Raw genomic sequence first — 13487 nt, 5'->3', positions numbered from 1 at the left:
GTTCCTTCCAGGAGTTTCATGCAACAGAGGTTAGTGGCCACAGCTCGGGACGAGGCGGCAGGAGGCCCGGTTCCAGTATCAGTAGCACTGTTGACTCATGGTGTGACCAATGGCACCCCACTTCCCTGGGCCCTTTCCTTCCCCAACTATATAACGGAGTCAGTACAGATCCTACAAAGACAGTGAGAGGAACAGAAGGAAAATCTGTGTCAGAGTGACTTGGGTCATACAGAGTTAAGGAGCTCTCCATCCCCAAATGACAAGGGCAGGAGAACCCCATCGCAAATAGGTCTTGGGAGAACAAGGCAACTCCTTGTATGCAACTTCCTGGTGGAAAACAGTAAAATGGAGTGGTTAAGAGTCAGACTCCTTGGGTTAAGTTCCACTTATTATGACTTATGTCCCTCAAGCTTCTGTTTTCCCATCTGGAAAATGAAGAGCGTTAAGAGTACCTATCTCACAAAAGAAATAAGATAACTCACATGCAGAGTTTAGAAGACTGGCAGGCACACAGCAGGTAACCAAAACAGATGACTTCCTACGAAGCCAGAACTTGAGTAACCCAGAGTCCTAGATGACTAGCAGGTGCTAGGTTAGCTTCCCGTGATCTTTTGCTATCTAGCTCCTGACAAGAGCCCAAGAGGAGAACCACACTGGCTATATGCGTGAGCGACCTGCGTGGGGATCCACAGATCCAGAATCACGTTGTGCCAGACCAAGGACGGGGGCCCTCCACCAGGACAGCAGAGACGCCTGACCCCTATTCTCAACCGACAGAAGAGACAGCTCTGCTCCCCAGGGTGAACGGGAAGGGAAGGGCGACAGCAACATAAGGAGCCCGTCATGGGAAACAGGCCCTGGGTGCCCACACGGGCCACGGTGTGGTCTGAACAGCAATATCCCAAAGCCCTGGCACGGCAAGGAGCTCATAGGAAGTCTTTCTACACTATGATCAACACGAAGGCTCTGGAGAACAGCCAGGTCTGCTGGCTGCCAGTCAGGAGATCTCCCGATCGACTGACCTCCAATGCTCCAAAAACATCCCTGCAAGACACATCTCAGTGCATGGAGTCCCTCCCCACACCCCTTCTTCCCTCCCCCCCCCCCCCCCCCCCCCCCCACTTCATAGGTATTCCTATGACTGGCTAATTAAAACTCTTTCCCAAGCTAACTCTTACCTCCCCAGACCAGAAGTGGCTTACACAACAGTAAGTCACCATCCCCAGAGGCTCACCGGGATAAGCATGCAAAACTTGGCAGGCAGCCCCCCACCCCCACCCCATCTGCGGGCTTTCCTGCACACTCACTTCTCCTCACTGGCCCTTCCACCCACAGTTCAGCAGCAGCAGGCCTCCCAGGCTGTCTGGACACCATTCTTTCAGCTGCCTGGCTGCAGGCCAGCAAAGGGCCTGAGAACCCACTCCGCCGAGAGTTACAGCCTCAGGAGGTGAGGGGAAAAGGGACACAGAAAATAGAAGAGCCAGAGATCCGAATGAGCCCCGAGAGCTAGGAGACATGGGAAAAGCCGAACTGGGAGGGAGCCGGGCGACCACTCCTTTGTTACTGGGTAATAAGAACTCAATTCTGTGCTTTGCTTTAAGGTCCAAGTCCCAGTGGGCATTGCTCTCCGACTCAGGTTTTGGCAGAAGGATGGGACGGCCCCACTGTGTTTGAATCTGCTAGATCTGACGGCAAAGCAAATAGAATGAATGATACCCTTTACCTAGGTTTTCCTGCTCAAAATTCTGCCCGGCTCCCTGACTCTGGCCAGTGCCTCTTCATGGGACTGTGAGCAAGTCATTTCATCTCTCTGAGCTTCAATTTAGTCATCTGAGAAATCGGGGGTGAAAATTACCTGTCTTAACTTCTTCACAGGGGTTTTAAAATGATCAAGCAAGATTAAATATTAAAGTACTTGGTAAATTATAATGTGCCATGTGTAGCTCTAATAAATCCCAAGGCCCACGTGGTCCAGTCTCTGGACAAAACTGAAGTCAGGTGGACAGCTGGGCACTCAAAATGAATTAAAAGGGGATTGGAGTCTTTAGTCGCACCTGTCAAAGCACATTACAGATGATCCGATTCTTAATTGTCAGGAACGCTTTGCATTTCCCAGATCCCCTGTACCTCAAAGCTATAGAAGAGCCTTTCACCCTCCCAAGCCCCCTGTGCTCAACCACTGCCCCTCTGGCTTATCTCTCTCCCCCTCCCTCCTCCTCTTCCTATCAGGTCTTCAGTATGCGGCTCGACTTAGCCCCACTTACACATTTCGCTCCAACTGTATTACCATCTAGAAGTCTGCCAACTTGCGCATTTTCCTTCCACCTTTCCGGTTCCAGCTCCTTCCATCCAAATCCCATGATTTGCGTTAAAAAGCCTGGGAAAAGGTGGCCAAGGGCACCAATCTCCTCAGAGGAAGAAGCTAAATCAGCAAAGCAGAATTCTCGTTGTGGGGCCACGGTGGGGGGACTGGACACATAAGATTCACTAATTATGACCCTGTCATGTATTATTCTTATTAGGCCCACGTGACAAGGTCCCTACAAATCTATTAAAGATGCTCTATAGTATACGATGTCATACGGCGTCAAAGCAGGGGTCCACAGGAAGGGATCTGGAAGTCGTCCTCACAGAAAGCCATGCTCGGCGGTTTATGGACAGAACAGCAGATGCGTAAGGAATCTCAAAGGCATAAATAAAGTGTTTCCCGAAATCTCTTCTGCAGAAAAATAGTTCCTAGGATATTACACAGATTACAAGGCAAAAACATGATCCCGTGGCTGAAACAGTTTTGCGAAATGCTGGGTTAAACAGAGCTAAAGGGGTTTCTCGAACTTCAGGACTTTCCCGGCAAATTCAAGGAGGAGAGTTTTAACACGGAACATTTTGGATGGTAAATATTTTCCAGGAGCCATTTTAGGAAACTCTGCTTTTGACTCTCCTCTTTGTTTTATAGACAAGGAAGCTGAGACCCACTGGGGATAGTGACCCACATAATATTTCTCAGGGCTCTAGTGGGGCGGGGGCTAGACCCCAGGTTTCTAACCTCAGTTTTGTGTTAAATTCCTGGAGAAATGATAGAAAAAGCATCTACCAAACTGCCAACATTGCATTTACTCAAGCATCAAGGTTACGACCCCAAAATAACCACCCAGGACAACCCGCCTCGCACACAGAGTCTACACACTAGACTCCACGTGTCATGATTTGTAGACCCCTGATCGATATACAAAATTATGATGAAAGGTCACTTAAGTCAACGGCCGTGCTTCTCGCCTACCACACACCAAGGTGGGCATCACTCCTGGTGTGATCCACCTGTCCCGTTCCAGAGCCCTCATCCGATGGTCGAGATCTCTCCAGTTGTCCACGTGTCACAGAGTACAAAGTGGGGATGGAACTGAAGGGGAACTTCATTACACAGGGGCACTGACAGACTAATCGGAAGGCTCCCCCATGTCGTGCACGCAGAGAACCACCTCGAATCTTGCCTCTCCAACAACAGGGGATGGGTCAACGTTGGGGAGGGAAGTTACTCTGGGTCTGTCAGAGGAAAATAAAAAATGACCGAAGACTGCCCATTTACCTTCTTCTTGGATTTAAAGACGTTACACCTGAAGATATTGCTGGCACCATCTCGGGCGATATAGCTGAAGATCTTCAGGTCTTGGGAATCATGAGAGACGTAGAAGATCCTATAGGAAGAGCAACAGAAAAATGCACCGAAGAGGGCATTAGGTTCAAATCTCCAACAAGGAAACCTCCGTTTAAGGGCACGCTGAAGACAGAGCTCGCTTCTTCCTGTGAAAGCAGGTGGCACTTTCAACAGGCTCCAGACACTCCCCGGAGTGAGCTCCAGATTCAGAAGTGGGGGCATGGTAGGACATGGACCCCACGCTATTACTAGGCAGCAAATCTGTGCTGGTAACTTGTGTGTTAGAAGGGGAAAAAAACAAACCGTTGCCGTCCTTATCAGGGCAATAAATCCGCATCCTACTCGTGGAAATGTGGGCAAGTTTCCGGATACCTGTTCATGGTTCTCTCCAAATGCGGAGAGTCAGGGAGCCAGCAATGCCGGCCACGCTGGGGGAGATGAAGATACTCTGTTCCATTATGAGTCCCTCCGCCGTAGTGACTTCGCTTCCTGTCCCTCTCCGGCAGGCCCACGGCCTCCAGGTGCTCATTCCGTGGCTCCCCCAGTCCCCCGCAAGCACGCTGTGGGCCGGGCGCTATCCCAGCAGCAGCAGGACAGATAAAGGCCCGAAACCCACAGAGCTCACATGCAGGCGATCCCAATAAACAAACAGTACGAGGACTCTGAGGACAGAGGCCGAACGAGGGGCAGAGCGTGGCGGTGGCGGCTGCTTTGGCCAGCGTGGCCAGAGGGAAGGTCCCACGGAGAGGCAGAGGCCTGAGCGAGAGGGAACCTCCCACAGAACCACCTGGGCGACACCACGGCAGGAAGTGGGAACCGCTCCGTGAAAGCCCTGTGGCATTCAGAAGGTGCCGGAAGCGTCCAAGGAACGGCCTGAGGTCAGGGTGGCTTAAGTGGAGGGCGTGTGCTCGGTGACAGGGTCACGGAAGCGGCCAGAGGCCAGCACACGGGGGCCCTGGAAGGTCAGGGTGTGGACTCCAGGTGAGAAGAGAAACCACTGGAGGCTTCTGAGCAGAGGACTCACTTCCTGCTGCTCTTTTCTGGCTGCTGGGGGCAAGAGAGGAGGCGGAGGGAAGGCTGTGGAAAGGGGGAATGTTGTAAGCAGGGCCCCAGTGGCAGAGTCTGAAGGGGGGCCTAGGATGGGGGTGCCCCGGGATCGGCCAGGCCCGAGTGTGGTCAGCATGGGGCAAAGGAGGGAAGAACTGGGGGCGCATCCGTGGGGCCGGTTTGGGGCGAGCCAAGGAGAGGGTGGCTCCGGAGAAACACCTCTGGGCCACATCACTGCCCTAAAACATCTCTTCCTCAGTAATAACCCCGGTGACTTGCATCCGAGGATTTAACGGGCCGATCTGTTTTCCTGTTAGTCAGTGCCATGTACTTTGCAGAAAGAGAATGGGAATTAGAGTCAAATCCACAACTTTGCCACTGACTGCGACACCTGTCAAACGAGACGATTAATAGCAACACCCGGCCAGGTTATCGGAAAGATGCAATAATGAGTAAAGTGCCTTTGTACTTCTTACCAGTACGCTCTCTCAATAGCCTTGTTACTGAGATTCTCGCCAAGGACCCCAAGGAGCCTGGGAGGGACATTCGGAAGGAAGGTCGACACAGAGAAGAACAATCCTGGCAAGAAATCCAAGGTCACCTCGGGGACCCCATTCCTCTGCTCACTGGGGTCGAAGTCACATCAGTACGTCTCACGTGTCCACCAACTGTGAGTGACGCAGATGAGAGGTGGGTTTGTTTAATGCGGCTTCTGAGAGAGGGAAGGGACATGGAAGGGACTGCTGTACCTCGGCACCCCCTGCCTGAGACCCAGCCCTCCCCCACGGCAATCTTTCTAGATGTCCTCCGCTGAACGTCTCTGAAGCTTCTCAAATTTATCGTGCCGCCCCCCATTGAATTAATCAGCATCCTTGTAATTCTCCAAGCAAACGAGACCTTCCTTCTCCCAAGCCCCATCTGAACAAGGGGCCCTGGACCCGCTCAAGCCAGAAGCCTGAGCCACATCCATGACTTCCTCCCTTGTTTTCCATCGGTTGCTCACGACCCCGTTCTTTGCAGCCCATCTCCTCAACATGGCTTGGAAATGTATTTGCTTCTTCTCCATGGTGATGCCCTAGTTCACAGATCCTTCTTTTTTCACCTGGATTTCTGCAACCTGTCTAGCATCTCTCTCTGCTTCCTAGCTCCCCTATGGCCAACCCATTCTCTACCTCGCTAGCAAAGTGGTATTTTTAAAAACACAAACTACATCTCGTTATTTCCCTCTAAAAACCTCTCAAAGGCTTCCTACTGCCCTCAAAATCCAGTCCAAACTCCTCAGCATGGCTACCTTCCTGCTTTCGTCTCTTCCCAGAGTCCTGACCTACAGAGTCCTTCAGAACTAGTCACACACGTCTACCTGCCGTTGCCACCGCCGTGACAGCCTGTGTCCTTGAAGACTCGGGTCAGAGATGCTTTCCTGCCCCAACCCCCTGGGGTTCCCCGTTCCCACAGCACCTGCCTTATAAGTACAGTGTTTATGCTAGAGCTCCTTGAAGGAAAAAGGACCACATCCTGGTGTCTTCAGTGCCAACATGGTAATGGGCACAAAGAAGGTTCCTAATACCAGCTGAGGGGGAGCGAGGCATCGTGCTGTCATTAGTGAGCACCCGACCCATGATGTGGTCCATCTGGTTTTTCATTTCTCCCGCCCCCCCGCCCCCGCCCCGGACCAAGGAAGTAAGGTCAGTTAGTTCAGTTGAATCATACATAAAACTCCCTCCACTTTTGAGTTTTTAAGTACTACGCAATGCCCTAAGGACTGAGAACTGGAATGAAAACTGATAGGGCAGAAATGAAGGCAGAGCAGCATGCCAACAGGACACGGAGACCAGGAAGGTGGCCAGGAACGGCAGCAGGGGAAGTTAACCTTCCCCTGATGGACAAAGCAGCCTTCCAGCAAACATGAGGACAGCCGTGTGTGGATGCAGTCCCTGGGGACTGGGGCTCTCTGTAGACGGTGCTGCTAGGTCTGAGTTCAGAAACGTAACGTGTCATTATTAAAGATAAATAACCAAAAAAAAAAAAAAAAAAACAAAGAAAAAGAACCTCTAGCTAACCTAGCTAAAATGTCAGCTAGTCAGAGCTTAGAAGAGTATCCACCAACGCAGTCAAGCCACAAAGTTTTTCCATACGACCTCATTCACCAACAAATGAATAAACCAACAAATTAAGGCCGCAGGTCCAAAACTCCAGATCTAGAAACATATTCCAAGAACCCTTATTTCTTCATACCCTGGTTGTCTTAAGAACTGTGATTGTGTGTGCTGGGAATGGGGGCAGGGAGGAGACCAACACGAGTGCTCCAGAGATTAAGGAAAAGATTTTCTCCCCCTTCTTTATCCTGAAGTCTGGTACGGTTTTGATCCTGCTTCCAAAAAGTATCTCAATTTTCTCAACTTTCAGTATAATTGTCAAAGGTGAGATACCAGAATAGTTCATTATACTGTAATAATGATTACAGGGTTTTGTTAGGTTCTGTTCCCCCTTCAAATTTCTTGTTTTTATTTTCAAATATGCATAGAATAATGATTTTCACCTGCCAATGGAACTGTTACTCTTCAAAGCTATAGCAGTAAACTATCCTACGGATTGTTCTATCCATGAACTTATCATAAATGACTGAACTAGAAACGGTATCTCAGAGAAACTGGATTTGGAGCTTATTGCAGAATTCAGGTTGGCAGAGCGATAAAGAACCACCAGACCCACCAACACCCCCTTTCCTCGACTATTAATCTAAAGTAAACTTGTTACATCTCAAGAGCACAGGATAAAAATAGAATTTCACAAAGACACCTTGCATGGTCATCAGGCCTGGATCCAACCCAGCGTCCCTGCCCCTCAGGATTTGTCACGGTGAAGGGCGGCTCCCTGATAGAGGGCTCCCTTTTTGGGAACTTCTCGTTACTTGGGCATTTTCCCTTATGCTGATTGGAGAAATCTACCAACAGGAATGCAGCAAAGGGAAATGGCTGAAAATGCTGGTGTGGGCCAGACCCCGATCTCAGGCCTGGGCTCAGCCACTGACCAGTGGGAGATCCTGGGCATTATCTCCCTGCGGTTCTTTGCCAGCGCGATGGAGATGATCAGAGGGCTGCACCTCACCCCCCGGGGTTTGGAGGAGGAATGCACACAGCAAGGGGAGCTTCTAGCAGCAAGTGGTTAGCGAACGGTAAGTGGTCTTACTACCTCCACACCACCGCCTTACTTCCACCCATCGGGGGCTTTGGAGAACAAGGCTAACCCTCCTTCCAAAGGGCAACCTTCTGAATATTTGGAAGCCACCGCCATGTTTCTGTTTCTTCCCCTTGTTGTAAAAATGACTTCACTACCTCCTCTTTCAAGAGTCCTTGTGCGGGCCCATGTCCATCACTTTACCGCTCCGCCAGGCTTGCGCAGAGGACGGTGGGTGAGAAACATCTCTGTTCAAGTCATAGCTTTTCCACTCCCCAGCTACTGACCTCAGCCCAACCACTCCACTGACATAATCCTATCCTTCCTCACTTAAATCGGTATATTAGCAATCCCTGCACGGTATGAAGTATTAAAACACACATAGAGCCCACACTTAGCACAACGCCCAGCACGCGGCAAGTTGCTTGCTCAGTAAACAGGAGTTCCCTCTTCCTTGTGAACGCTCCTTTTCTGTACATACCCCAACTCTCCAGGGCCTCTTGCCAAGGACACAGAACGGAATCATGTTCTGGACATCTCTGAGTGTGGTTTTTCATTGAGTGAGAGCATCTCGCTGCTTCACACTGTGGTCAACTCAGGCTCGAAGCCGACTTGTACGACCGCATTCAAGGGCGGGCTCCCTAAGCATACCTGGGTCACCGGTTTTTAGGGCTGGTGCCTGGTAATCGCTACTTCCTTTTCCGAGCTCTCATAGACCGTCCGCTTAATGATCTCTTCGATGAGTTCACTAGAGTTTCCTCCTTCCTACAAAGTGGCATGGAATGTCTTATCCTGGCCATTTTCTCGCATCTCATTCGTTAGGACCCCAGGACCCAAGTACCCGAGGCCCAGACACACTTAAAGGAGGGGCACCTTTTCTCCTCACGGTTCTTAAACATTGCTTTGTAAGTCACCTATATTCTAGGGTCTCTGGTTTGAAGATCAGATAGTTCTCCACTGAAGGAAAAAAGAGAGAGGTAGAAAAATGGAACGCGTGGATGTAGAGAGGCTTGGGAGCTTCTGGTCCCATGCCGCCCTACGCTGTGCTATTTCTCTCATCCTCAGCCTTTTCCGAGAGCCCACTGCACCCAGAAACTCAGTCCATCACTCCTGCTCCTTTGCGCTCACGTTTGCTTTTAAGCTCTGCCTGCCATTCTGTGTTCTTTTAAGGAGCACTGTATAAAATCTGGGTAGCCACCATGATTTTTCTCCACAGGCTCGCCTTTTTGGGACCAACTGGAATCACTAAGGTTGCACGTCTGTCCTCAAGTGCTCATCCCTTCCTGCCTCTCAGGCTCCTGGTTATTGTCACCATCCTTCTCTCTGATAGGACGCCGTCTACACCAGCATGGCCACGCCCCCCAGTGTGAGTGCTCCGCCCCCCCGCCCTCATCTCTGTGGGGACTTTGGAATCGCCTGCCAGGAGGGTCTCACTAGCCGGCCTGGGGCCTGCCACAGCCCAAAGCAGGGAACCCCAGGGTAGGGGGTCTAGAGCCCACATGGGGCCTCGGGCCGTTTTTTCCTCCTCTCCTCCTTGAAATGAGAATAAAAATCTCTCTCAGAGTGGTTGTAAAGTTCTGGGAGGGGCAGAGATTGAGAGTGGGCGAGACCGTGGATGGGCAAATACTCTGTAACCCATGAAGTGCTGTAGAAATACTTTTAAACTGTGAGCCTGCAAGTGAAAGAACAGAGAGAAATCATCACTGGTCCCCTGACATCACCGTGGGTGGGGCAGGGGCCTCCAGCTGGAAGGCAGCAGAGATTTTCCTCTCGAGGTCTCAGAGGTGTGGGCATTCCTAACCCAAAAGACACCCACAAGGACAGAGAGGAATGCGCTGTGACTGGAAAGACAAGCTACCGAGTAACTTGCAGATGGCAGAGACAAAACCCAATGGGATTTTTTTTTTTAAGATTTTATTTTTGAGTCATCTCCACACCGAATGTGGGGCTCGAACCTACAACCCCAGGATCAAGAGTTGCATGCTCCACCGACTGAGCCAGCCAGGTGCCCCCAGTGGGGTCTTCTCAAGGCCAAACCTCTGGGAAAGAACAAAGCACAGGTGAAAAGTGCAGGAGACAGACACCAGAACCGCCCTGCTGTGTCAGACCAGCCAAGGACAGCACAGTCCTGGGAAGGTCCTGGGAAAATCCTGCGTGACTCCCGCCCACCCGCGGGAGCAAGGACGCCCCCAGGCAGCCCAGCCACCCACCCCCAAATGAATGTGTCAGCCTCCGAGGGCCTGGGGGCAGTTTCAGGAGAGGCGGTCTTTGGAGGGAGCCCCCAGTGCTTTGCTCACAGAAGCACACGAGTATACAGCAGTCCTTGCCCTTTCAAGCGCTCCTTAAAAAAGCACACGGGTCCTGGGGCGCCCTGCTCCCGCCCCCGTGTGTCGCCCGAGGACTGGTGTGTCTTTCTCTGCCCGCCAGCCCTGCCGCGTGCACACGCGCCCACACTCCTGTCCCTGCTCGTCACACTTTTTCCATGCCTCTTAGTTTTAATTGAATCTTTAGATAAAACTGACCTTCACGGTGATCATTTTTCTCTCTTATTACTGCTTTGGTCTGATTATCTTTTCCTCCCGCTGTATTCCCAGGGCTCTTTATCACTTCGGCTGGTTTTCTTCTATTACAAGTGCCTTCCATTTCTGTCTTCTCAGTCCCTCATTTTAGCCGTTCTTGACGTGAGGCCTGCTTCCCTCCGATGCGTCCTCAGCCTGCTCTCTGGCATGAGGGGATGGTGATGAGCTCATGAGCTGGTCCCCACAGTCGCTCGTGGAACTGGTCTGCCTACTGAACAGCCATCCCCGGTGCTGGGACCCATCGCGCTCCTTGTGTCTTCGCAGACCTGCACCCCAACAGTGGGCTCTGGGGGGACGCCAGAGGCTCTGGGGGAGCCCAACTGCTCAACTACAGGCAGAGAAACGCAAACCCTGCAGCCATTTTGAAGGTTTCTTCAAGGTAGAAAGGTATACAAATGTCCAAATTATTACTCTACAGCGTACCTAGGGTAAGAGATGAGCCATCAGCTGAGTTCTGAAATCTAACGCGAGTCAGGCAAAGCCACATTTCTCTTCTGAAAGTCGAGTGAAGGCAGCCCCAAGGCCCAAGCAGCAGTTAACGAATCTGCCCATTTCACAGCTGTCCTGTGAAGCTCTTTCTGATGTCCCCCTCGAGTCTCCCCTGCTTTACTTGAGTCAACCACAAACCGTCCAATAGCACTTTCCAAACACCGAGCGCTGTGATAAGCTCATTTCCTCTCGTCCGGTACTTGACAGGCAGGCAAAAAACAGGCCAGCGTCCCTCGGGAAAAATCCCTTCCTAGGCTTCAAGGCTAACTTCTCTCCAACGCTGGTGACTTCTCCCAAACAGCTACCACCTGCTTTCGGTGTTCAAACACCAAGCTTTACACGGGCTGCCCATTCTTGCTCCTCTGTTCCTGAATCTGTTAGCTGGGCTTACGCCTTCCAATGTTTGTGTCTTTTGAGGGTCAGCTCATCCTTCCCACACCTCTGAGGACGTTTGGGCTTCCCGAAGACTCCTGCTCAGAGACACCACTCTCCTTCCAGAGCCAGAGAGCAGAGTGAAAGGGGGAGCTCCTTCACCTGGGGTGTGTTGGGGGAGCCTCACGTACAAAGCTGTCTTCCTTTCCTTCCCCACGAACAGCTGATCCTCTTGCTTTTGAGACAGGGAACACTCCTCTTCTCCAAGCAGCATGTGTAGATGGGTTAGGCGAAGGTCTTCGTAATGCAAAACAGATCATAATCAGAAGTTCACACCCTTCCTTCCCCCATGTCCCTGTGCACCTTGAGGTCCCCGTGATCTTCCTGGAACAACAAGACTGACAGAACAGAGCCACAAAGCCTCAGTGGAGGCTACTCAAAGCCACTTGAGACCCCAACTCAACAGGGGAGCCTGCGTTACTCAGATGGCTGGGTGTCTGCCGTCTGCTCAGGTCATGATTGAGCCTCGTTCACATCAGGCTCCCAGGTCAGCAGGGAGCCTGCTTCTGCCTCTGCCTCTCCCCATGCTTGTGCTCTCTCTCTCTCAAATGAAAACATAACAAATCTTTAAAAAATATAAAAAAGACTCCAGCTCATAGTTCCCTCAATTGTGAAATGGCACAAGAAGAGGCTCACAAGATCGTCACGCGAATCAAATGAAAGGCTTTATGCACAATGCCTGGCTCAAAAATCTTGACTAAATTGATCAGAGTATTTGCTAATCCGCTGTGTGCCCCCCATGTGCCAGGCAGTGCTCTAATCACTTGGTATGTAAAAAGTCACTGAACCCTCCACAACATCTATTACTACCCCCCTTTTAGAGAGGAGGGAACAGAAGGCTTGCCCAACTTTCTCAAGGTCACACAGCCAGCTAGTAGGCACCTGTATTTGTTTCCTGGGGCTGCCGTAATAAATTAGCACATGGATGGCTTGAAAAACTAAAATTTAATCTCTCATAGTTTGGGTGGCCAGGGATCAGAAATCAAGGTGTTGGCCGAGGTAGTTCCTTCTAGAAGCTCCGAGAAAGGGTCCCTTCCATGCCCCCCCCCCCCCCCTCAGCTTCCGGCAGCTGCCAGGGATCCTGGGTGCTCCCTGGCTTTCTATCTGGGGTTCCCCATCTGCTGCCTCTAAGCTTCACATGTGGCCACCTTCTTTGTGCGTCCCGTGTCTTTCTCCAAATCTCCCTCTTCTTACAAGGACACCGGTCAGTAGACTTGGTGCCCTAGTCCACCCACGACAACCTCACCTTAACTCAATCACATCTGCCAAGTCCCTCCTGCCAAACAAGGGCACGGTCACGGGTATCAAGGGTGACGACCCGGACTTCTCTTTCTGAGGGGACACAATTCGACCCACGACGGTCTCCGAGCCAGAATCTGGACTCCAGCCATCTTAGCTAGGCTCCTCACGTCTACGTGACCTGCTTGCCCACAGAGCTGATTGGGAACCATCAAATATCAGCTCAATGTTAGACTGTTATTATCATTCTCTTTCTACCCAGCTAGAAGGCGGCGGTATGGTGCACTGAAGCCACCTAGAAACTCCGAATTTCCTTACTCCAGTTATTTTCTCAAGCCCTTGATGCCTACATGGGTTCTCTCTGGTTGCCTATAAATTCATCCTCACATGGGTAAGATTTTCAGTGGACACTTGGGGGAGAGGTGCTTGGTTTCTTTGCTATCCCCGACTGCCCACCTTCCACCCAAGTTTCTCCAAATAGACCAACCCAGGAATACCATAAACGCTCACCCTAGTTTTTCCAAAGGCATTCAGTCCTCAAATGACCCACCTGGAGCTTCCTGGGATTCATCCCATGACACACTCCGTCCTCTGCTTTAATCCACCTCCCCCATCACGTGCTCAGCACATGGGAATCCCCGTGGGCCCGACAGGAATTGAGGAGAGGGCACCCACTCCCCTTCCCAGGGCTCAGAGTGCCTGGCTGGCATGACCAGGTACTTTTCTTTCTCTGATTGCTCGGACCCGCTTCCCGATCCTGCATCAGAGAAGGTCTGAATCACAGCTCACTTGAAGGCACTTCCTCTCAGGACTCGAGGACAGAAGAAGGTGGTGCCGGGGCCGGGGTCAACACCCCTACCCCTCACACA

At 51.4% G+C, this 13487-nt stretch overlaps 1 protein-coding gene across 12 annotated transcripts in view; it reads right to left on the bottom strand.

Moving 5' to 3' along the window:
- LOC113931924 (nitric oxide synthase 1 adaptor protein) overlaps positions 1 to 13487 on the bottom strand; it is a 277773-nt gene that overhangs the window by 41604 nt on the left and 222682 nt on the right. For all 12 annotated transcript variants that reach the window (XR_003522920.2, XM_027610140.2, XM_027610134.2 and 9 more), the window contains one exon: positions 3587 to 3695. Coding sequence is in view for 11 of the 12 variants with exons in the window: in XM_027610140.2 (XP_027465941.1) it covers positions 3587 to 3695 (109 nt within the window). In the remaining variant the exon portion in view is untranslated. The remainder of the gene's footprint in view (positions 1 to 3586; positions 3696 to 13487) is intronic.

Source organism: Zalophus californianus, chromosome 10, assembly GCF_009762305.2.
Source record: "Zalophus californianus isolate mZalCal1 chromosome 10, mZalCal1.pri.v2, whole genome shotgun sequence".
NCBI classification, from domain to species: Eukaryota; Metazoa; Chordata; class Mammalia; order Carnivora; family Otariidae; genus Zalophus; species Zalophus californianus.
This window is presented reverse-complemented; position numbering and strand designations above follow the sequence as displayed.